The sequence below is a fragment of the Mizuhopecten yessoensis genome, unplaced genomic scaffold (genome assembly GCF_002113885.1).
Source record: "Mizuhopecten yessoensis strain PY_sf001 unplaced genomic scaffold, ASM211388v2 scaffold1255, whole genome shotgun sequence".
Taxonomy (NCBI): Eukaryota; Metazoa; Mollusca; class Bivalvia; order Pectinida; family Pectinidae; genus Mizuhopecten; species Mizuhopecten yessoensis.
The window spans coordinates 239,067-264,375 of record NW_018403955.1 but is presented as its reverse complement, the minus strand read 5'-3'; the positions used below and the strand labels follow the sequence as shown (position 1 = coordinate 264,375).

Here is a 25,309-nt window from a genome sequence, read left to right as displayed (position 1 = left end):
AGTTGTGAGTGAAATTGATGAAATAACAAGAGAATATTAAAACGTTAGAGTATACTAATACTAAACCTGATATTTTTCCTATATTATCTTTTTACGTTCGTATCTGTCTAAAACACTTTAACACCTTTGAATTTTATACCAATGTGAAGATAATAGAAATGACTTCACACGGGGATTCGCATGAGTTTATAAATAACGTAGACGGTTTTTGCCTTGGGCTTTCCCTCATCAGTCGGTGGTAACGATAGCCATATTTATTAAGACGTTAGCAACAATCCGCCACATCCCCGATTAAGGTCACTCTTGTAAGACTAGAGGGTCAGACTACGGATACATTTCATTAAAGATTTCCACAGAGAAGTTGTTTATGAATTAATGAAAACACACACGGATATATATTTATATGATGTTTAACAGCATGTACGAGTGTTTTGTAATTTTTAAGCTATTAAGCAATACCTTACATGGTATGGAAAGAGCCTATGGTACTGCAACGACGAAAGCTTGACCTCTCCAGAGGAGCATCTACCGTTGGGTACTGGGCTACCACTGTTATCTCAATCACCCCTACATATTTTAAAAGTTGACTTGCCTTGTCTCTGAGTTAAGTTGACTTGCCTTGTCTCTGAGTTTGAAAGTTCAAATGTGAAGTTAGGGGTGAATTTGTCAGTGATAGGATATCAAGTTTACGTCCAAACCCGAGAGGAAGAGGACTGCTTAAAAACATTGTGTCCAGCAACATATGTACACGCTACTGTCTCCGGACACAGAAGGGAGAAGAACCTAAACCTGTCCAGATTGACGCTGTCACTATACAGTCGGTTTAGGTACTTTTAACCAATAACTCATAAAAATTAATTGAAACAATTTTGTAAGCTTTATCGTCACCAATTGTTTACTTAGAAACATATGTACCCAGTATGCAGAAAAAATATCGTGTTTGCACATGCTTCATTTATTTTCATATATCATATATTAACTCATATGTTTTGCTTTGCAAATAGCAAGATCCTCAAACAAACGAAATATATTGACAATACTAAAACGTCTGATTCCTAAGAGGAAATCACCATTTTTTATTGTCTTTTTAACGTCATTTTGACGTGTTTTGTCAGTGTCAGCAAGTATCATTATCAATCCTGAATGTCATATTATTACCATCGATTTATTTGTTTAAAACAAAGTCATCATTTAACACGCAGGGGTCATGATCAGCGTAATAGAACTAATGAGAAATGGTCACAGATTGTGCGTTAAAAATAGGAGTTATCTCATCCATTGTCACACCGATGTACCACTGTTGACACGAACAGATGCGCAACAACAATAATATAATAAATATTCTTGTAGTTCCACTTTCGGATATATTTGTCTGAATTATATTATCTAGTACGTAGTCCTGTAGAATTCTGCCGAAGCACAACGGAAATACCCTGAGTCTCGATTTCCGATGACGACGCTTACTTAAAGGTCAACGGTCAATTTGGACTTTACTGTTATGAGTTCACGAGGAATCTTCGCTATCGTCTCCGTGATAATAGGATCCGAACGAACTTTTGTCATCGTCCCAGTCGATGGTTTGGTGCCTGTCGTCCTCTTTGATGTCGTCACGACTTGAATCACATTCTACTTCCGTTTTGACCTGTCCAATCATCTCACCGTTTTGATAATTTACAACGTTGTTGAGGAGGTTGATATAACGAATTGTCAATCTGAGTATTTCATGCTTGCTTAGTTTTTTGTCCGGTGGATGAGTTGGAACAAGTTTACGAAGTTCTGCAAATGCTCCATTGACGTTTTGTTGCCTCCAACGTTCGCGGCTGTTTGTAAAAACGCGCCGATGTACTTTTCGTATCGGAAGACCGTCGCTGTCCGTGTCGCTACATCGGTTTGAATGTTTCCTGCGGAGATCCAGGGCGCATTCCTGGGTCCCAATATCTGATGTACTTACACTCAACCCTCTTGGGGACATGAGGGGGTACGGTACACTCTGAAGACAAATAAAGCCCGTGTCTTTGCTCTTTTGGTCCGATTCACAAAACACGTTATCGTCACTTTCGTCTTGATCTCGCATACAGTCATCGTCCCTGTCCTCTGACACAAACCGGTAGGTGTCGTTGTTGACATCCTCATACAATGTATCACTACTTGCACTACTTGTGCTGTATGCCAGTTTCATCCTGCGACTCACACATCCGCTGAGGTCATCGATACTGTCATGCCTCTCCTGGCCTATGTATTCTTGTCTCCCGTGATCTATTGATCCCAGTCTGATATGACCTATTGACCCAATGCTGTACTGGGATGTCATACTTGAACTTGAGACGCTTCGATTCCCTCTTGGAACACCTAAAGCATCCTCCCTCCGGTCCAGACGTCTTGAAATTGGCATTTCTTCTGACTGTAAACATAAATATAAAGAATACAAAATGTTATTTGTTCGAAAAGTTGTACAACCAACACACACGTCGGAAAAGTAGTACAAACAACAGACACGTCGGAAAAGTAGTACAACCAACACACACGTCGGAAAAGTAGTACAATAACATACCAGTCAACACGGTGGTAAAACCAACACACACGTCGCCAAAGCAGCACAATAATCACGCACGTCGCCAAAGAAGTACAACCAACACATACGTCGGAAAAGTAGTACAAACAACACACACGTCGGAAAAGTAGTACAATAAACACACACCTCGACAAAGTAGTACAACCAACACACACGTCAACAAAGTAGTACAATAATCACGCACGTCGCCAAAGTAGTACAAACAACAAACATCCACAAAGTAGTACAAACAACACACACGTCGGAAAAGTAGTACAACCAACACTCACGTCGACAAAGTAGTACAACTAACACACACGTCAACAAAGTAGTACAATAATCACACACGTCACCAAAGTAGTACAAACAACAAACATCCACAAAGTAGTACAACCAACACACACCTCGACAAAGTAGTACAACCAACACACACGTCGACAAAGTAGTACAACCAACTCACACGTCGGAAAAGTAGTACAATAAACACACACGTCAACAAAGTAGTACAACCAACACACACGTCGACAAAGTAGTACAACCAACACACACGTCGACAAAGTAGTACAATAAACGCACACCTCGACAAAGTAGTACAACCAACACATACGTCGGAAAAGTAGTACAACCAACTCACACGTCGGAAAAGTAGTACAATAATCACACACGTCGCCAAAGTAGTACAAACAACACACACGTCGACAAAGTAGTACAACCAACACTCACGTCGCAAAAGTAGTACAACCAACACACACGTCGGAAAAGTACTACAAACAACACACACGTCGACAAAGTAGTACAACCAACACACACGTCGCAAAAGTAGTACAACCAACACACACGTCAACAAAGCAGTACACTAAATACACACGTCGACAAAGTAGTACAAACAACAAACATCGACAAAGTAGTACAAACAATTCACACGTCGACAAAGTAGTACAACCAACACACACGTCGAAAAAGTAGTACAATAAACACACACGTCGACAAAGTAGTACAACCAACACACACGTCGACAAAGCAGTACACTAAATACACACGTCGACAAAGTAGTACAAACAACAAACATCCACAAAGTAGTACAACCAACACACACGTCGACAAAGTAGTACAACCAATTCACACGTCGACAAAGTAGTACAACCAACACACACGTCGACAAAGTAGTACAACCAACACATACTTCGCCAAAGTAGTACAACCAATTCACACGTCGACAAAGTAGTACAACCAACACATACGTCGGAAAAGTAGTACAACCAACACTCACGTCGCCAAAGTAGTACAAACAACACACACGTCGACAAAGTAGTAGAACCAACACACACGTCGACAAACTAGTAGAACAAACATACCAGTCAACCAGATGGTAAAACCAACACACACGTCGACAAACACACACGTCGGAAAAGTAGTACAACCAACACACACGTCGACAAAGTAGTACACTAAATACACACGTCGACAAAGTAGTACAAACAACAAACATCGACAAAGTAGTACAAACAATTCACACGTCGACAAAGTAGTACAACCAACACACACGTCGAAAAAGTAGTACAATAAACACATACCTCGACAAAGTAGTACAACCAACACACACGTCGACAAAGTAGTACAACCAACACACACGTCGACAAAGTAGTACAACCAACACACACGTCGACAAAGTAGTACAACCAACACACACGTCGACAAAGTAGTACAACCAACACACACGTCGACAAAGTAGTACAACCAACACACACGTCGACAAAGTAGTACAACCAACACACACGTCGACAAAGTAGTACAACCAACACACACGTCGACAAAGTAGTACAACCAACACACACGTCGACAAAGTAGTACAACCAACACACACGTCGACAAAGTAGTACAACCAACACACACGTCGACAAAGTAGTACAACCAACACACACGTCGACAAAGTAGTACAACCAACACACACGTCGACAAAGTAGTACAACCAACACACACGTCGACAAAGTAGTACAACCAACACACACGTCGACAAAGTAGTACAACCAACACACACGTCGACAAAGTAGTACAACCAACACACACGTCGACAAAGACACACGTCGGAAAAGTAGTTCACTTAACACACACGTCGACAAAGTAGTACAACCAACACAACCGTCGGAAAAGTAGTACAAACAACACACACGTCGGAAAAGTTGTACAATAAACACATACCTCGACAAAGTAGTACAACCAACACACACGTCGACAAAGTAGTACAAACAACAAACATCGACAAAGTAGTACAAACAACAAACACGTCGGAAAAGTAGTACAACCAACATACACGTCGGAAAAGTAGTACAACCAACAAACACGTCGGAAAAGTAGTACAACCAACACAAACGTCGGAAAAGTAGTACAAACAACACACACGTCGGAAAAGTAGTTCACTAAACACACACGTCGACAAAGTAGTACAACCAACACAAACGTCGGAAAAGTAGTACAAACAACACACACGTCGGAAAAGGAGTACAATAAACACACACCTCGACAAAGTAGTACAACCAACACACACGTCGCCAAAGTAGTACAATAAACACACACCTCGACAAAGCAGTACAACCAACACAAACGTCGGAAAAGTAGTACAAACAACACAAACGTCGGAAAAGTAGTACAATAAACACACACCTCGACAAAGCAGTACAACCAACACAAACGTCGGAAAAGTAGTACAAACAACACAAACGTCGGAAAAGTAGTACAATAAACACACACCTCGACAAAGCAATACAACCAACACAAACGTCGGAAAAGTAGTACAACCAACAAACACGTCGAAAAAGTAGTACAACCAACACAAACGTCGGAAAAGTAGTACAACCAACAAACACGTCGGAAAAGTAGTACATCCAACACACACGTCGCCTAAGTAGTACAACCAACAAACCCGTCGGAAAAGTAGTACAACCAACACACACGTCAACAAAGTAGTACAACCAACACACACGTCGACGAAGTAGTACAAACAACACAAACAACGATAAAGTAGTCAATACAAAACACACACACACACACACACACACACACACACACACACACACACACACACACACACACACGTCGACAAAGTAGTGCAAACATCAAACATCGTCAACGTAGTACAAACAACACACCCGTCGCCAAAGCAGAGTACAAACGACAAATATAATGTAAACCTAAAGGCATTCCAGCTGAAGTGCGTTTACCCAAAACAAAATGATATCTATGATACCATTCATGATTTCACCCCCTTTATGAAAGATAAAATTTATTTAGTAAACTAACCTCCACCAAATGAATTCAGATTATGTAAAAAATACATATAAACTATTTGTCAGTAACGTTGGCATTATGTATTTGTATACTTTCATATTACAAGCACGCAAATCCTCTTAGTCTGCTACATAGTTTGACGTTTACCTTCAATAGGGCATTAATTGGCCTCAATACCAAACTCTATGACAGTACGACAGAAATGGATACATAACTAATTCACTGTTTGGCAGTTACCTACATTATGTCAGAAATAGACATATAACTTATAATCCCTATGTCATTTACCTACAGTATGACAGAAATAGACACATAACTTAGAATCCCTATGATATTTACTTACATCATGTCAGAAATAGACACATAACTTATAATCCCTATGATATTTACCTACATTATGTCAGAAATAGACATATAACTTATAATCCCTATGACATTTACCTACATCATGTCAGAAATAGACACATAACTTATAATCCCTATGATATTTACCTACATTATGTCAGAAATAGACATATAACTTATAATCCCCATGACATTTACCTACAGTATGGCAGAAATAGACACATAACTTATAATCCATATGATATTTACCTACATTATGTCAGAAATCGACATATAACTTATAATCCCTCTGACATTTACCTACATCATGTCAGAAATAGACACATAACTTATAATCCCTATGACATTTACCTACATCATGAAAGAAATAGCCACACAATTAATAAACTCTATATGACATAATGTTCTGAAATACTGCTCTAGATGAAACATTCAAGTTATCATATCAAATGTCTGAATCAAATAAAGCTTAACACGAACGGATTTCATTCATAGTTAAGTTTGTAACAACATTATTATACATGTTATAGTGACTGCCGGACATCACTTCTACAGCGTCTCACGTAAAGTCTACACACCATCCAATAACATCGAAATCGATCGTTCAGCATGTGTATGTAAACATGCATGAAGTCAGATCTGTAGTCCAAATTTAGTTGGAAAGTTGGGTACAAACTAAAGTAATATATGAATATCAAGATCGATAATACTTGAAAGTGTCGCATTTTTGTGAAAGAGCACCAGAACTTCCAGTGAAATACATACTCTAAGCAAAGTATGATTTTGTCATGTTTACTCTGAGCTGACTCCGAGTAGGATCCTTTAAGGTGGTCATGTATACTCTACACTGCTAAGTAAGCTTTCAAGTTTCAAGTTTTATTCGAACTTAAGGCCATTGGCCCATCAGTATACGATACATATTATACATAAATCATGGACAATGTACAGAGAATGAATACAATCATATTCCATTATAATACCCTTAATGTGTTTGCCTCATAGATGAATTTTTCTAGTATACACAATTCTTTAATATTATGGACACTCAATAACTGAACGGCTTTCAACACATACGTTTTTTTCCAATAGTAGCTTTCGATAAAACGTGATCTGAGAATTTGGAATTTAGAACAGACTAATAAAAAATGAAATTCGTCCTCTACTTCAGAGGGGGAGTTACACTGTTTACAATATCTATGTTCTATAGGTATATAATTATACCTTCCAACTTCTACAGCCAAAAGTAAGCAGTGCAATACTCTGTAAGTTGTGTCCCGGATATTTATGCCAATTAACAGTTAACCCTTTCACCACTGTAGACCACAATGGACTCATATCCAGATCAATGCATGACAGAGTCTACTAAAGTTACATAGGGTTGAAAGGGTTAATGATGATGTAGGTTTTGTCATGTACTTTCAAGATTTGCCATTCATATTTATGTTTTAAGCTTAGTATAGTAGTGCGTGGCTCTGTAAGTTTTGACATGTATACTTTAATTTATGCAGTGCTTGGCCCTGTAAGGTTTGTTTTGAATCGTTCCTAAATTGAGCATGGTCATGTAAGTTGTGATAAATGTGTATACACCACAGTCAGGGATGGATGGATGGCATGTGATAGCTTCAATGACGTCATTACTGGTACTACACACAATTGTGCCGCCCATCCCCAGTCGATGATTACAAAACAAACAGGAACATTTCACTAGAACAGAATCCGATGTTAATACAAAAAATTGTAACCAGGAGCGGCATTTAAATTCATTTTGTTATGACAATGAAGTTAGTGTTGAATACCGTTCTGTTGGCAATTGTACTGGTATAACAATAACATTAAGAACAAACTCATTGTATCAAACATTAATTGATAAACAGTTTAAACTGTATTTAGATGACATAACTACTTGCCTTTGGGCTCTTTATTACAATACAAAAGCAGTTTATTTCAATGAGCAACGTTCATATCTTCCTGAAATCAAAATAGATATTGTTCCGATATTGAATAGATTTAGCTATAATCGCATAGTACTTCATGATTTTTCTTACATGATGCGGCGAATTTAGTCACCATTTATGCTTCTCATTGTAAAATTAATTGTAAATATGATCTCCGTTTTATTACTTTATTGTGATATTTTAGCTATTTGTTGCAGTGCATCAAATCGCAATGAGATAACGTTGTAATATCGACCTTTCTGTACTTACATTCGTCTGTTAATACATTACAAAAACAAATACGTCAATAATGTTTTAAAATACCTTACAAGAGGTATACTTACGATGGATAGGAATGCAAGGCTTGAAACTGTTTGAGAAGTATAAAACCCCATGCATGTTTATAGAATTTGGAAATACTGTCACTACATAAAATGTGCCAACTTCTGTGATATCCCTATATAGTTATCCAAATAAGTTCCCGCACCAGTGAAAAGTGCAGACAAACGCTGACTACAATTTAATGTGCAAGGAAACCAGGATGTGATAATTGATTAATGATAAATTAATTTAATATCAGAGCAGTATTTTGTTGGAGGCCATGAACCGTTATAGCAATCTTTTAAAACTAAATATATAATTTACATTATTACCGATATCTAGTAGATTGCCAATATCGGCGGTTTTTATTATGTTTGTTCTTTTTAAGTTCTTGTTTTATTAGTATGCCCTGTGATTACTTTGCCACTTAAATGGCTTTGTGAACGTAACACTACTTGGAACTCGGATTTTACTTGAATCACATGACGGGTGTAGTCCGTGAAACCAAAGACGTTTACCTTCGTTCATTACTAACGGTGAGTGGGTGATCGGTTGAAATTATTATTTCAAATTATTCTAATTCTATGTTAGATTTGTCTTTTTCAGAAGCTTTTTAAAGGAAATTTTATCCCAAAATTTCGTGTTTATAAATTTTGCATATTTCCGTTAAATACAAAGGCGTTGGGTTTTGAACACTCTAACAATCGTATCATATAGTGACTTAATACCAAATTACTACAGAACTAATTTAAAATGAATATGATCCCAATGAGATCCCCCAAGCATGCACAAATGCAATATCTCCCCTTAAACAGTACGATTGTTGTGAAATGTGTTTAAGTGTTTACATATATGTAGGTCGTCTATTGCCCGTGGGACAAGGGAGGGGGAGCTAGAATGTACGCCCCACCACCTGTTCCTTGATGGTAAGCTGTGTGGACGTGTGTTTAGAGATGTTGTCGTGGGAGAGCTGGGACCCCAGGCAAGTCTGACTAGCTTGATCTCATATACAACTCAATAATCAGGATAAATAGTAAGAGATATCATACACGTCTAGTAGCTATCAAGTTCAATTTGTATATTATACACATTTAATATTATGTATGCAATATTGACGAATTGTATATGCGATTATTCACACTAGTATTATGAGTACAAAACAAACAGGACGATTATTTTAGTTGATGTTACTGATTCACAACAAGATTTCCTAATTTTAAGCTCAATGCCAGAAAAGATAGTCTGTAAGCATACACCATAGCCACTCTAAAGTCATGGTCTCATAACATACGTTTTTAACAGTAATAATAATTTAGTGTTTTTCGCTCTAATTTGATATTGCAAAATTGTGGTTACCACTAGCAATAAAATCGCTGTATTCGTGCTTGTTATAAATAGCTGAATCATGACACTTTTAACTGGCTCGGAGATTTGAGTCATCTAATACAAGTGTTGTTACAATATCTATATTAAAAAGGTATGCACTAAATGTTAAACAAATTTTAAATGTAAATAGTTTTAACAACTGAGCTGCAAAAACTGAAGTATCCTAAACGAGAATTTGTATCTAACACTTCAATCTGAAGTATATCATAACCCGTCCATTCTTCCTTGTACACTTACTACTAAAACCAATTGATATCGCCAATCATGTTAATTTAACAATACACGCGTGACTGTTCTGCACGTGTGTTGTTTGCGGGTGTAAGCCGTGAGAGCACGGGAAGTGTGAGAATCAGTGTCTGTGCCACGTGCTATATGGACAGGCAGTATGAAAGATCCTAATTTACACTTCTGATTTTAAACAAGTTATGTTTCGAAAAAAATCTTTTCATACACACTTTTTTTGGGGGGGGGGGGGGTTAAACTCAGAACATATTGGTCTATGTGTTGGTTTAACTTTGGTTTGATTGTTTTACTTATTCAATATCGAGCGGGTTGGTTGAATTTCGGTAACAATTATTAATTCTGCAATACTCTGTATTTAATAAACTAACATTCCTGAAAAAGATGAACAGTAAGCTTATTTCAACAGACGTAAATATTGATAATAATAAACGTTTTGCTTTAAACCTAAATAATCTTTTTTGGGATTGATAAAAGAGTGTACCAAAGCTTATTTTCTCCGAGTTGCACATATACTGATTGAAGATTCAGCAAACGTTCCAGATTATTGAGTTCAATTAAACAGTCACGTTAGGCCAACTATATCAGGTATCTATTGATATAAAACCATAACAACATGGTCGAACCCCTTGTACTTATGGGGAAACTAATCCCAATCTACTATACATGTGCATGGCAATGTTTGTAAGGCACATTGTCCCTCGATACTGTGTACTGATCGTGTATAGCGTGCAGTTAGAGGACCTTTGACGTAGCGCTTTACTGTGCATCATTGATGACACTGTTTGAGTTTCGTTATTTTATCGTCCGCGCTAACTTTGTATATTATCTACGGTATCATTTAAAAAAAAATGAATACAGTATAAACAATTATTACACTTTCAAAATAGTATAATAAACTATCTGAAAATATTTCAGAGAATTAGATGATTTTGTTATCAATATTAATGTTGTTAATGTGACGAAAACAAATATAAATAATGAAATGGAAACAGAGACTAAAGGGTGTTCTGTTTTAGGTGATCATTGTACAGCTCATTGTGTATTGTTATTTGTTTTGTTTAGTATTGTTTGGTGTTCAGTATTTCGTAGAAGTAAGAGGAAGCATTCAGATAGTTGTTCCGTTCACATATTGTAGTTGTTTGAGTCCTAAACAGACGAAATATCCATATGTTGCAGTGAATATTTACTTTTTATTTATTTTTTCAATTTTATGCACCTACATCTAAAATTTTAAATATGTGTTTCTTCGCTTTGTATATGTTGTGATTAACTTAATACAAAATACAAATGGATTGGAAAAAGTAACAAATACATATATACAAATTAGAGCGTCTCGCAATAGCCTAAACAGTTTTAATATAAGCTAAAGATGAGGTTACATCAAAAGCGGCAAGACTAGGATTAGGGACACCAATGTATAGATTGTTGAACTATGTATTCGTAGGGTTTACTGGAGATAGCGTAATAGATTATATCACGTTTTGCATTAAGTGTAATCTGCAAATGCCACTTCTTCCTCAACATTATTTCAGCATCAATAGGATAAAATTGTCAACACTTATTTATTTTATAAGAGTAGCAAAGTGAAAGGATGTACCATTCCCATAAAGAAAGGACAAAAGTACATTTCTACAGTCAAATCTACAATTGTATAGCTCCAACATTAAATAAAGAATAAACACTACATGCTCTTAAACAGATTTTTAAAATTAATTTTAAGGTAAATCACTGGCATGTCAACAGGATAGTTATTTTCTTGTCGAAAAGAAAAAGGGATATCATTAAAATTAAACATAAATGAGAAATTGAAAAAAACGATTTCAAATGCTATTTATTTCCAATTTGTTGAAATGTGGATATCAAGGTTCAATTAATGTCACGACTTTGTTTTTAGTAGTCGCCTTAACATGATATCTGATAATACCTGGTATTATATCGATACCCTAGGTATACTACTTCAATATTTTTAAGAAGGCTGACGTCGACACACTGTTTACCGGCAGCATTAAAATATATATCATTTCTTTATAAAGAATAGTTCCGATTTTTGATTGTGGACATTATAAAATATGGTTTTAATTATACGGTTTCGGTGATTCTCGGCATAATTTCAATATTAGACATTTAGTTATTTTCCGAATAAATATTTATTAAATCTTTTTTTTTTTAAATTTACGACAATTTGCAATGGTCACGTTATTCTTGCTATCAACTCATTAACAAAAATTTGCCCTTTGAAGAGTAAATGAATTCAGATATCTCATCACTCAATATCTTTTCATATTTCTGTCACTTTTGAAGATATAAACCAGACAGTTCAATATGTCTTTTGAAGCTAAAAGAACTTTCGAATAAAAATCAGCATTGTATGCTAACTCAACAAAATATTATTTAATTTACAGAGACACAAAACCTATTATGAATTAACCTTTTTTATTTAAGTATATGTTATTTGTATCATACAATGTTATTCAAGCACAAGTTATCCAACTTATATTAAGCCTTTCTTTTGACTTCTTCTGACGAGTGTTAAATGGGCGACATGATAACATCATGCAGTAAAGTGTGTAGACTTTGTTCGACTTTTTGCATCGACAAATGCTTTTTTAAGTTGGCGCTTCTTTACTCCGTTATTCTGGTGAATTAAAGAGGTTCACTATTATTTAGTTATATTTAAAGTACATACATATAGTATAAATGTACAGCATGCATTTCTTCTAAAGTCTCACATGATTCAAGAAAGATGTTTTAAAGATATGTCGTTACAATAAGTCGTAGTGTATGTTTACAAGATGTCCACAAAGTTAACGATGTCTGCTACTGATATTTTAGTATGAATCATCACAAAACGGACGAGGTGAAACTTTATTGTTCCAAAATGGAGCCACAAGTAAGATATTAATGTTTTAATTACATAAAACAGTCTAGGTTTGTAAAAATGGATACAGGCAAATGTCATCGTACCCACAGTATCTCATCAATCGTTTCGTTTCATATCATCTCAGATTACCATTCCGAAAAATGGACCTACTGTTTGCCGGTGATGGAATACATGTTCGCAAGTTTTTTTCACCTCGTATGTTACACAACTTTCTCCCGTGATTGACAGCTGTATCGATATACTGGTATACGAATGAAGACCGAATATCATTTAAAAAAAGTTAAGTTTATAAACAAGTATGGCATTTTACAGATAAAGTGCTGTGATGATTTACTTGTTTTTGCATTACAAGAAAAACTTTTAGTAACGACAAACAGGCCGTGTAGTTATGTGTCAAAACGACCCAGTGTTAGACCGATGACGGAGATTGTATAGGTGTTGTTTTAGCTAAATAATTTTGATAAATAATTTCATAAGCATTTTTCCCTGATGACATTTCATAAGATAAGACTTTAATCTTGAACATTTTCTACACAAAACATCTGTTGGAAATATTGCACATTCTTTTCGTAAAATGACATTTATCTTTTACCGAAAATGCTGATTATCAATTATTCAGAATAGCAAGATGAGTAAGATGAAATCGTACATAGGCACTTGTTTCGAAAACATTTACATGTAGAAAGAAAATATGTCCTTTCTTTTGTTACCTACTACAATTTATTTATAACATAAAGCTAAATCCAACGTTAACATTTGTTAATGTTAATTAGCAACACAATGAAATGCGACATGAACAATTAATAACATCGTCTTCACAATATCCTTATCTACGTGTTTCTCTTAATTTAAATCAAATATTAACCTCATTAAAATGATATGTACGTAACATAGTCATTTGTATGTAGCTTGGATGAAATGGTAAACAAGTTATGCCTAACTTTTATAAAAAGCTTGCAGCTTAATGATATATCATCAAATTGAATAAAAGGTACTTAATTTTGTTGTAAAATGTGTATTTTCCCCATTATTTCTATCGTTATTCTTTACCAGATATCGGCTTGATGATCAGATATCAAATCTGCTGCCCGTCAAAATGTCCAGGTATATCCGTTAACCATTTTTCTCCTTTCTGTTATTTAGATGTAACACAGTTTTGATCGATTTGTAAATCTGCCAACACCGTATACTTCCTGTAGTTGTCAACCGTTTAAAGTGTTCCGTTAATAACACTGAAATGTTACACGTGAGATAAGTAGTAAACACGAAAAATGTGTTAGTCTAAAGAAATTCAGGAACCTTTTTCTGTCACATCCATTATCTGGATAAATGTTCGAGCGTAGCAAGTCTGACTGCGGGGGAACATTTTTGCTACAATTACCATTAAACAAAATGTTATTGTCATTGACATTAGAAAATAAATTGAAGTGAGTATCTACTTAATCTAATCATATCTGCTGTGAGCTTCCATTGTCCAGAAAACCTCTCCAAAACTGCAAGGTCTTTTCTTGTGGCTGTAATCTACGATTACTATCGCATTTTAACAGTCTCTTTGAGAGAAATCGGTCTGGATAAAAATTGTAACAAAATCTTATGCCAAGGTTAGATTCTATCTAACAAGCAAATTAGCATAGCGGGCATTCGACGTTTTCGCCTGCCACTTGACAAGAAGTAGATAGGAGTTGTATTTTAAGAGGCAATAATTGACAATATTTGTTCTGAGATTAAAATTCGCAAACATACAACCCCGCCCCATACCACCTGCAACATTCGGGAAATGCAAAAAAATCCTTAAATACGATCCTGGAATTTCTATTGAAAACAGAATGTATAAAGAAAATGTGTTTTATTATTTGCTGTTTATTTGCAGATTTAAGAAATAAGATATGTGGCTTGTCAAACGGTGTTTAGCGTCTGCCGTCGGCCTAGCATTTGATTGATGTATTGATGTATATTCCGGTATACATTACATCATCACCTTTCGCAGAGCCTGAGCCTGTCACGACACCCAGCTACACTCCCCACCCCTTCCACTCCCCCTCAGCCTTCCCTCCCCTGCCAGTCGACAATCGTCCCACTGTGTCGTTCCGCACGTATATCTATTCCATCGCGTAAATAAACATACAAGGAATTCCGCGTGCATCAAAGTTGCACAACATGAGAGCATGACGACAGTGAAGTATGAAAACATTCCTGCTATGTTAACTTACTTTATAAAACGAAACATCAAAAAATAAATAAATAAATTGAATGAATATTTAACTTCACAAACAGTGGCTTTATATTGACACTCAACTTTCGTCGTTCTTCAGCCGTGCATCAATAAAATAATATAAAAATAAACTAAGTGCTTGATGAACAAAATTCAATATATGAATCATACATAAAGTATTTAGGTATGAAAAGCAAAAATAAAAAAGGATATATTTCATAATCTTATACAAATAAAAATCACCTAAAATGTGTAAAATAATGTTAAACTATAACTTTACCTGTAGGTTTCCTTGTCCACGAATCGAAGTGAGATCCCTGTAAAACCACTATCGCTTTCAAGAGTGTTTACTGACGAATCAACGGCTTCATCCAGTCCAGATAGATGCGGAAACAAATGAACGACCGCCCACGTGACTCATCCGGTCTCGCGCCTATTCGCGGATTTATTTTTCCTCTCCAGTAGCCGTAGCTATGATGACGCGAAATTATATATGTTTGATATTTTAATCTCTTATCAACAAGAACTTTCCGGAAATGGTCAACTTCAACTTGTCGCGTATCCATGTATTGTATGGTGGCTAGTTTTTCCCTTGAGCTCAAAGTGGCACTTAGGACGGGTTTAAGTGTAGAAAGTTCTCAGTGGAACAAAGAACAGGGCGGACAGCTATACTTCACTACAATATTTGTCTTCTGTTATATTTACTATAGATAGACATCAAAATATATTAATGGGATTGGAAATAACAATTTACCTCTGAATCCTTAGTTTGTATCATATTATTCAAATTTTATTATTTATAAAAAGTTATTATATTTCAACAGACATATTCTCTACTGATAAAAGAGCATTTGTGTCGCTGATACTATGATTATCAACATTCAATATGTCACGTTTACACATGTGCTATGTGATTAATATTACAAATTCATACATTCTTTCCTTTCTGTACCAGAAATTCGTGGCCGACAATTGTTTTTTAATTTTCTTGATTCAAAAGACATCACGAGGTATTTGAGACCGGTGATTTATGTTGTGTATGGAACGCTTACCCTAATGGAACACCTCATTTCAACTTCTTATTCTCTTAATCACGAAAGAGATTTTCGACACGAGAATCATGTGTTTCGTGTCGAAGGTTGAAGTCTGATTTTGTCCTTGTGATTTGGCGCTTTGGTAAACTTGTTTCGTGCAATGTCAGATTGTGTCTTTTTGATTTGCTGCTTTGGTAAAAAAAATTCGTTTAAATGTCAGATTTTGTCCTTGTGATTTGGCGCTTTGGTAAACTTGTTTCGTGATATGACAAAGAGAGTTATTGTCCTCTTTTATAACACAAACAGAAATTCTCCCATAAAGAAGAAATGATATCACTCTTGAATACACCATAACTACGTCGACATTTAATGGACTGATGATTCTTTGGTTGTGTAAATCACAAGCATGAATTGGGTTTGACCTGTGCTAATTAGAATGATAAATAAAAATGATACATGTGCCTCAGCGTCAACAGTCAAGAACAAAATTAACATATTACACGGTAAAATTAAAATCGAGGTCAGATCGAAAAAGCAATAACAACGTGAACTCAAAAACCTGAAGGTGAAATCCAGTACTCAAGAATAGTTAGCGTACATGTTGTTAAAATTTGCCGTTTCTGATGGTATATAGAGTTACTACTAAAAAAATAGCATTCTATAGTGTTTGATTAGAATCAAAGCTTACATAGAATAACGGGCATACTTCACATATATTCGTTACATTTTGGTTTGAAAACTCAATCAAATTTTCAAAAAATAAGTAATGTGTATCATTCTTCAGCAGATTGTTTTCTTTGGAGTATGTTTTATTGGTTACGAACAAATAAGAAAGAAAACTTTAATATCACGCTCTGATAATAAGTATTATTAAGATAACTGAAATTCACGTTGGTCAATTCAGGGTGTCAATTACCAAAAGGTAACCTACATGGCTATAGCTGTAGGTTGAATTTTATAAAAACAAGTCGTCTTTTTATTTCAATCTAATAGTTAAATTTTGTAGACGCAGAATTTATTTAGAAGTTTACCCTAATGATATGAGTATGTCATTATTTTTCCTTCTTAAGTAATAAAATGTCAATATTTGTTTTCGATAAAAATAATGTTTACATTAAAAATATGTGCATTTTTATAACGATAGTGTTATCAACCCTCTGTCCTTCGCCTCCTGTCTGGGTCACTTTCTGTATTTATATTAAGATAGTGTTATTACCCCTCTGTCCTTCGCCTCCTGTCTGGGTCACTTTCTGTATATATATTACGATAGTGTTATCAACCCTTGGTCCTTCGCCTCCTGTCTGGGTCACTTTCTGTATTTATATTAAGATAGTGTTATCACCCCTCTGTCCTTCGCCTCCTGTCTGGGTCCTTTTCTGTATTTATATTACGATAGTGTTATCACCCCTCTGTCCTTCGCCTCCTGTCTGGGTCACTTTCTAGTCTTCATTTCCACACGAGTTTCATTGCTTTTTCAATCTCCATTTTTCGTGTCCCCAACAATATTTTCAATCATTCTCTCTGCATCGAAGTCTTCAGTCCACTTCCATACCATTGTCCAATGAATTATCTTTTCAGTTGAATATGTATACACAGAACATGGAGGAAAAGATGGAATGGGTGATGAAGTCGTGACGGCCACCAACGAAATATGATCATACCAATGACGGCCACTCCGAAAAAATGGACTAATAGTGTGTCAGAAGAAACAAGGAGGCATTAAATGTGTAGAAAAGAGTAGAACAAAAAAAAAAGATAAAAATCCAACCGTTGTAATGAGTTTAGCAAAAGATATGTAATGGTCTCTTCAATATCCCTCTAGAAGATGATGAAAAGTTAAATTGAAATAGACTCTTTGTGCGACTACACAGTAGGATATAATGCATGTATGTTTGTTCTCCGCACCTGCACAGGTAAACGGTTGGAAAGTGTTTCAATTAAACAAGTGTTGATTAATAGGTATGTGTGATTCTTCTGTAATGTAAACACCGTGGTATATGGTTACTTGAAAAAGGGGGTCAGCCGGAAGTTGTAGGACTGAGATGTTGATTGATCTCCGTCCTACTAAACAGTACTTTTGGTGTGATAAGACGTGTACTCATCAAGACCATACCCTAACATTTTGATTGTCAAGTTCCGTCAGGAAATACAAACTGTCGACTCATTGTCGAGCTATATATATCAAAGGTCATCTCGACGATTCATGTATAGGGTTCACAAAGATCTTTATTTCTACTGCCAGTCCACCAACAGTAGTCACTACACGCAATCAAAAATGCATCACTGTATACCCCTGTTTTTGTATTTTGTACTAGTTTGGGGATAGAATTGGATGTAGATTAAAATATTAAAACGTATCACATTAAAAGTGGTATTGATATTGATGGAAAAATACTAGTTCACACGTTGTTTATGCTTAACCGTACAACATACGGAAACAATGCATTGTTCTATCTGCCAGCTGGCCTGGTATACCAAAACAAAATGCTTCCTGTAATTTAAATATTTGTCGTTGTTTTTGTTTGTTTGTTTGTTTGTTTGTTTGTTTGTTTCATTTTATTCCCCTCAATATATTACCCTGTATGAAGAATGAGTCAGAGGTGGTCTGGCCTAGCCATTAGTCGACTTCTAAGTAAAAAATGGAATTATCGTTTTCTAAAGAATTCATATCATTACAATGAATTATTGATCAGCTTTATAGGATGTACAAAACATGTGTAGATTTAAACTCCATAGATTCAATGTTGGTACACCGCCGGTTATCGATAAATTCAATGTTGGTACACCGCCGGTTATCAATAAATTCAATGATGGTACACCGCCGGTTATCAATAAATTCAATGTTGGTACACCGCCGATTATCAATAGGTTCAGTGTTGGTACACCGTCGGTTATCAATAGATTCAATGTTGGTACACCGCCGATGATCAATAGATTCAATGTTGGTACACCGCCGATGATCAATAGATTCAATGTTGGTACACCGCCGGTTATCAATAGATTCAATGTTGGTACACCGCCGGTTATCAATAGATTCAATGTTGGTACACCGCCGGTTATCAATAGATTCAATGTTGGTACACCGCCGGTTATCAATAGATTCAATGTTGGTACACCGCCGGTTATCAATAGATTCAATGTTGGTACACCGCCGGTTATCAATAGATTCAATGTTGGTACACCGCCGGTTATCAATAGATTCAATGTTGGTACACCGCCGGTTATCAATAGATTCAATGTTGGTACACCGCCGGTTATCAATAGATTCAATGTTGGTACACCGCCGGTTATCAATAGATTCAATGTTGGTACACCGCCGGTTATCAATAGATTCAATGTTGGTACACCGCCGGTTATCAATAGATTCAATGTTGGTACACCGCCGGTTATCAATAGATTCAATGTTGGTACACCGCCGGTTATCAATAGATTCAATGTTGGTACACCGCCGGTTATCAATAGATTCAATGTTGGTACACCGCCGGTTATCAATAGATTCAATGTTGGTACACCGCCGGTTATCAATAGATTCAATGTTGGTACACCGCCGGTTATCAATAGATTCAATGTTGGTACACCGCCGGTTATCAATAGATTCAATGTTGGTACACCGCCGGTTATCAATAGATTCAATGTTGGTACACCGCCGGTTATCAATAGATTCAATGTTGGTACACCGCCGGTTATCAATAGATTCAATGTTGGTACACCGCCGGTTATCAATAGATTCAATGTTGGTACACCGCCGATGATCAATAGATTCAATGTTGGTACACCGCCGGTTATCAATAGATTCAATGTTGGTACACCGCCGGTTATCAATAGATTCAATGTTGGTACACCGCCGGTTATCAATAGATTCAATGTTGGTACACCGCCGGTTATCAATAGATTCAATGTTGGTACACCGCCGGTTATCAATAGATTCAATGTTGGTACACCGCCGGTTATCAATAGATTCAATGTTGGTACACCGCCGGTTATCAATAGATTCAATGTTGGTACACCGCCGGTTATCAATAGATTCAATGTTGGTACACCGCCGGTTATCAATAGATTCAATGTTGGTACACCGCCGGTTATCAATAGATTCAATGTTGGTACACCGCCGGTTATCAATAGATTCAATGTTGGTACACCGCCGGTTATCAATAGATTCAATGTTGGTACACCGCCGGTTATCAATAGATTCAATGTTGGTACACCGCCGGTTATCAAGTTTGTATAACGTTTTGATAACATGTCGCACGTTGGTTTACACTACCATAAGTGTAATCATATTAAGTTAAGGTTACATTGCATTAAAATCGATTTCGAATGATATTAATGTACGAATTAACTCTTTAAAAGAATATTCATCTGATAGTTCAATATTCATAGAGCGCTGAGAATTCGATAGACATTATTTTCATTTCCGGCAATTAATAAAATCACTTTTAATTTGAATAAAATACATTGAACCATTAAGACAATAAAACAAAATAAATTTATAACAAATATTGACTAGTATGCAGATTTAATACAAATTTCTGAGCTTATGTGCACCAGGCTAGACTTACATCAAAGATGACGTATACCGTATACATCAGTCTATACATTTGTATATTCCGCAAATAATAAAATAGTTCAAACCAGCTGAAAAGGGAAGATTTAGTACGGCATGATATGTAACAATTTAAGATTGTCTTTAATCAAATAATTGCGACAACAACACTCGAACAGCGCATGTGTTTTTCTCAACAAATTATTCATAAAGCAGACGACACGTTCCTCACAAAATCAACCGGAAGTTTTAAAAACATTTTCATTACCTGATCAGGAAACCGTATTGACAAAACATTTGCACACGTCAGATTTAAATCAAATTACATTCTAATTCGCCATATTCGATTTGATCTGATGTCAAGTACGACGCCCGCCCGCTTCCCTAGTAAACCATGACCTCGGCAAAGCTTCTATATAATAAGCCACGTGGCCAGATATTTCCGCCGTTGTTAAACAATTCACAAAATAACAATTTCTTGGCATGGAATTAACGAATAGATATTTAATGTTTCCCCGAAGCTGACGTATCCAGTATCAGACACGTGTTTTAACGATTATAGAAATCGCATGACGAGAATAAAAAGTCATCGGCCACTTTCTCTCCGTAGAGACTGTAGTTAAACAAAATACACTCCATTCTTTGTAATGGAGCTTCACAGAATGAATCGCCGTGCCTTTTGTATCCTGCTGAGAATTTAAAATGTTCTACAGATCTGTATCGTTATTCACGGTGACTATTAAAGACATCCTGCATTGTGGTTGTTCACTTCATTTCATTTCAATTGTATTTCTGTTATTTTCGTAGATTATGTAGTTCGGTTGCTTATCGCTGAAGTGAGCGGTCAGTATACCATTGTTCCCTGACACGATCATAACTCATTCATAGTTGATATCAAATAAGGTGGAATTGTCAGCCTTAATCTTCAATAAGTTTACTGTGTATCTTAAATATTGTGATAAAAAATACGAAGTCTTAAAAATTCTTTAAAATTAGATTTTCTCTCTTTTAGAGATATTTATATTGTCAGAGGAAAATCTAAATTGTTATATAGAATGAGGCTTAATTAAATATTCAATGTTAAAAACAAATGTAAGAGAATTTCTTATAATTCGAACACTTGTATTTTAAGTAGTCGGCTTAGAAATTTTAAGGTGGATTTATTGGAGTATCCGGTCGCAATATTTTACAAGGTAAATAGGGAATGAAGTAGATGAGGATGAAGTAGAATAAGAAATATAATACAAGGTCTTCGATATTCTCATAATAGAATATTTACTTGTCATTTTAAATTTGCTTGCAGTGCGAGACTCTCATAACGAATTAAATCATAAACAAATTCTGATATTACAACGTGCATGTCATCCTTTGTAATGTTAATATCGATATTCTGTTAATGCAGAGTAAAACGGTTTTTATTGCCCAGTGTTGATAACAACAAAGCGTCGCACATCCGTGAATCAAAGTATAGTAGAGGGTAAGTCACTTATAGAATCAATTGTATCAGACAGTACCATTCTTGGATTTAAATTTATCATAAAAAGTTGTTTATTTTAATTATAAACGTTTGTTATTATAATAGTGTGTTCGTTTTATCATATACAGTATTGCCAATATTAAAAATATCATTAGTAGAATAGAAAGAAAGGAATCGCCAATATGAAATATATATCTGCAGAATACTAAACAACCTAAACGTTTTACTGAACCATATGTCCATTACGTCCATTTCAGACTCATCAGTGGTGATAAAAGTCAAAAGAAGTAAACCACCATGCATAACGCAAGCCGAAACATGTAGCATACAACGGACCTATTCCTCTCACTAACATAATCTGTGATTAAATTATTACTAAACGCTGTATCTTTTACCTTTTGTTACTTTCTATAACGCTGGATGTGATCAAATAGGGGGAGGTAAAGCCATGCACTTAGTTAAAGCTAGAGTGAAAGGGGAGACATAGGGAAGTGATATCAGCACCAGAGAATGAGACTCTGCGGCCAGCCATCAGAATCAGGAATCAGTTTCAATCAGAGGTAACAGCGCTATCATTCGAAACAGACATCGTAATGTGACTGAAGAGCATCAAACAGGTGGTGTTGCTGGGACATGATTGGAGGAAGTCAGCGAAAGAAAGAGAACGAAATATAAGGACTGAATGTCACTAAAGGGCTGAGGAATGGAGCGCATGGTGTCTACCAGTTGAATTTTGCATAAGATGGTGTACAAGCCGTCACTATGGAGAGCCATGGAGAGAAGGTAGACGCAGAAGAAATGTGTCGGGTGCAAAAACATCTCCACGTTGCCTTGGAGGAAGGAGGAGAGGCAATAGGTATGATCGGCACACTTCTAGATGACATCGTGGAAGCGCTGAAACGTCAATCTAAGCGCAAACCGGCTAATGGGCGTCTATTTTACATTGGTATTATCAATGTTTACATGTACTATAGTATTCTGTAGAGCCAGTATCTATAAGAAAAAGAATGTGTTGGCTTGGCAGACCGTCGCATTTTCTCGTAAGGAAGTAACATTGGAGTCCGATGAGAGTCGGGAAATGATAGGTCCATTGTACAAACAGAGACGGAAACAAATAGAGACAGCAAACGTCCAGAGAACTATAAATAATGGAAAAAATACCGGGTGTTCTTTTACGTTGCGGTGCATCGCATAGGATACGCTGGTGTGATGGATGAGGCCATGGTCTAGAAAGACAACTACAGTGGCCATAGCCTCAATGTGTAAGAGAGCGTTATAGATATAAACAATGAGAAGACAGAGCAGTCGATTGATCTAAGAGAGGACATTGTAAGTGAGGATGAAAGAACAAACAAAAGAGAAAGAAGAGTCAAGTAGTCAATAGTATCATACAAAATATTGGAAGCACTTTGATAGCTCACCAGAACAATCAAAGATACAGCCAACCTCGGGGACTGATAGCACGCCATAGAGTCAAAGAGTCAATCGTACCAGGATACTTATAATTCGCTTGCTGGATGTGTCACTAGTTGGGAGTATCGTTAAGACAAAGGAAGTAAATATATCATAGTATGCACTGTATGGGATTAAATATGTTTGCATGAGATGAAATCAGAAAAGTAAGGAAGCTAGAAACACAGAAGGGAGTGTAAGGTCAAAAAGATCCAGAAAGACATAAGACACGGTACCAAATGGTATCGGCTGACAGTGGAGGCGGTCAAGCATGCAAGAGTGACGGAAATTCTGAGACAAGTTGAGATGAATCGGAGACACTGAAAAAGAGAATGAGGACAATGATTGCACAGATATGACTTGCTGACTAGGAACTACGGGCGGTTACCACCAGTGGTCGCGGCTACACCAACATGTCGGCAGAATGTCGAAAAATGAAATCGAGTGCTTGTCAGTAGAGTTGGACTGAAAAGAATTTTCAGGCAAACTATTTTGAAAATATGAGGCTGCCGGGAATGATTTCCATGTAAGAAAGCGGCAAGAAAAGAAAGTTGAACAGTGAGAGAGGGGAGCCTGGAGGACATAAGAGGGGCTATTGAGGCTCAATGAGTTCCGGAGACTTATCACCTCACTACCATATCTTCGGAGAACGATGTGAAAACGCCAAAACGTCCAGTGAACGGAAAGCCATCTGGAGAGGGAGCTCAGAATCATAGCAGAAGACCTGTCGTTTGTGCGAAATAATTCTTTCATTTCTAAATATAACATTTCAGAAGCTAAAGCCTGGTTGACATGCAAATGTGAATGCATGCCTTCAAAGTATTTGCCAAGATTCACTAGAAGACTGTGCCAGACCACTAAGTCTGCCCTTATTTGACAAACAAATATGGCCGAGACATTCAAACTACTTTGAACGCGATAAACGAAAGTGACCAATATATCTGTGTGTTTTTTATATAGGGCCGAGAGGTCTAAAGTGTTTGACAGCGTTTGTACTCTGTTGTGCTGACAGGCGCGGGTTCGACTCTAGGCCACCCCTTTACATCTCGTATCGAAGCTCTGAACAGGTTCTTGAAATTAGTATATAGATTTTCCTTTTTGCCGTTATAACGCTTGGGACAATTATCGATTGTCGGAAGATATTATCATGAAATTTGGTACCTATATACTTCCGTTTTTGGGTGGGTTTTTTATTCATTGTCGCCGTGAAAATCTTTGAATTAGGGTCTTATGGTATGGTTTCTTTTCATTTTCGTTTATTTGATTATTTCCAGTCCAAAAGTATGAACCTTTAGTTTGTGATGTGTCAAATTTTATTCACAATATATATATATCTAAACTCGATCTGTAAGCTACTGAAGCCTTGACATCGATACATTCGTGATTAAAGTCTTAGATCAGTCGGTATAGGGGATACGCTCACTTTCGCTGTCTGCACACTTGGAATATGTCGCAGCAAAATCGACGGCTCAGTGTGCGCCACCCTATATATGGATGACACGAGAAGATCGCTAGTTTGATCCTTTGGTGTACATCAAAATAATCTGTCAGTCGCGTAACGGTACAATTGGCTGGCTTTGAAGTCGGGTGTCGCTTCAGCCTACCGATTAGTCAGGTGTGTTTTACCCGAAACCAACCAAATAGC

The 25,309-nt window shown here is 36.4% G+C and overlaps 1 protein-coding gene across 1 annotated transcript; it reads right to left on the bottom strand.

Moving 5' to 3' along the window:
* Nucleotides 1-867: 867 nt before the first annotated feature.
* On the bottom strand, nt 868-15,580 carry LOC110458523. Its single transcript, XM_021510256.1, has 2 exons — nt 15,439-15,580; nt 868-2,401 (listed from the first exon to the last, which is right to left on the bottom strand). The coding sequence occupies exon 2, from the start codon at nt 2,390-2,392 to the stop codon at nt 1,505-1,507; it is 888 nt and encodes a 295-aa protein (XP_021365931.1). The 5' UTR covers nt 2,393-2,401; nt 15,439-15,580; the 3' UTR covers nt 868-1,504.
* Between the last annotated feature and the right edge of the window lie 9,729 nt (nt 15,581-25,309).

What these genes read in the sequence shown, in the direction of transcription:
- LOC110458523 (XM_021510256.1), bottom strand. Translation starts at nt 2,392, where the DNA reads ATGCCAATTTCAAGACGTCTGGACCGGAGGGAGGATGCTTTAGGTGTT.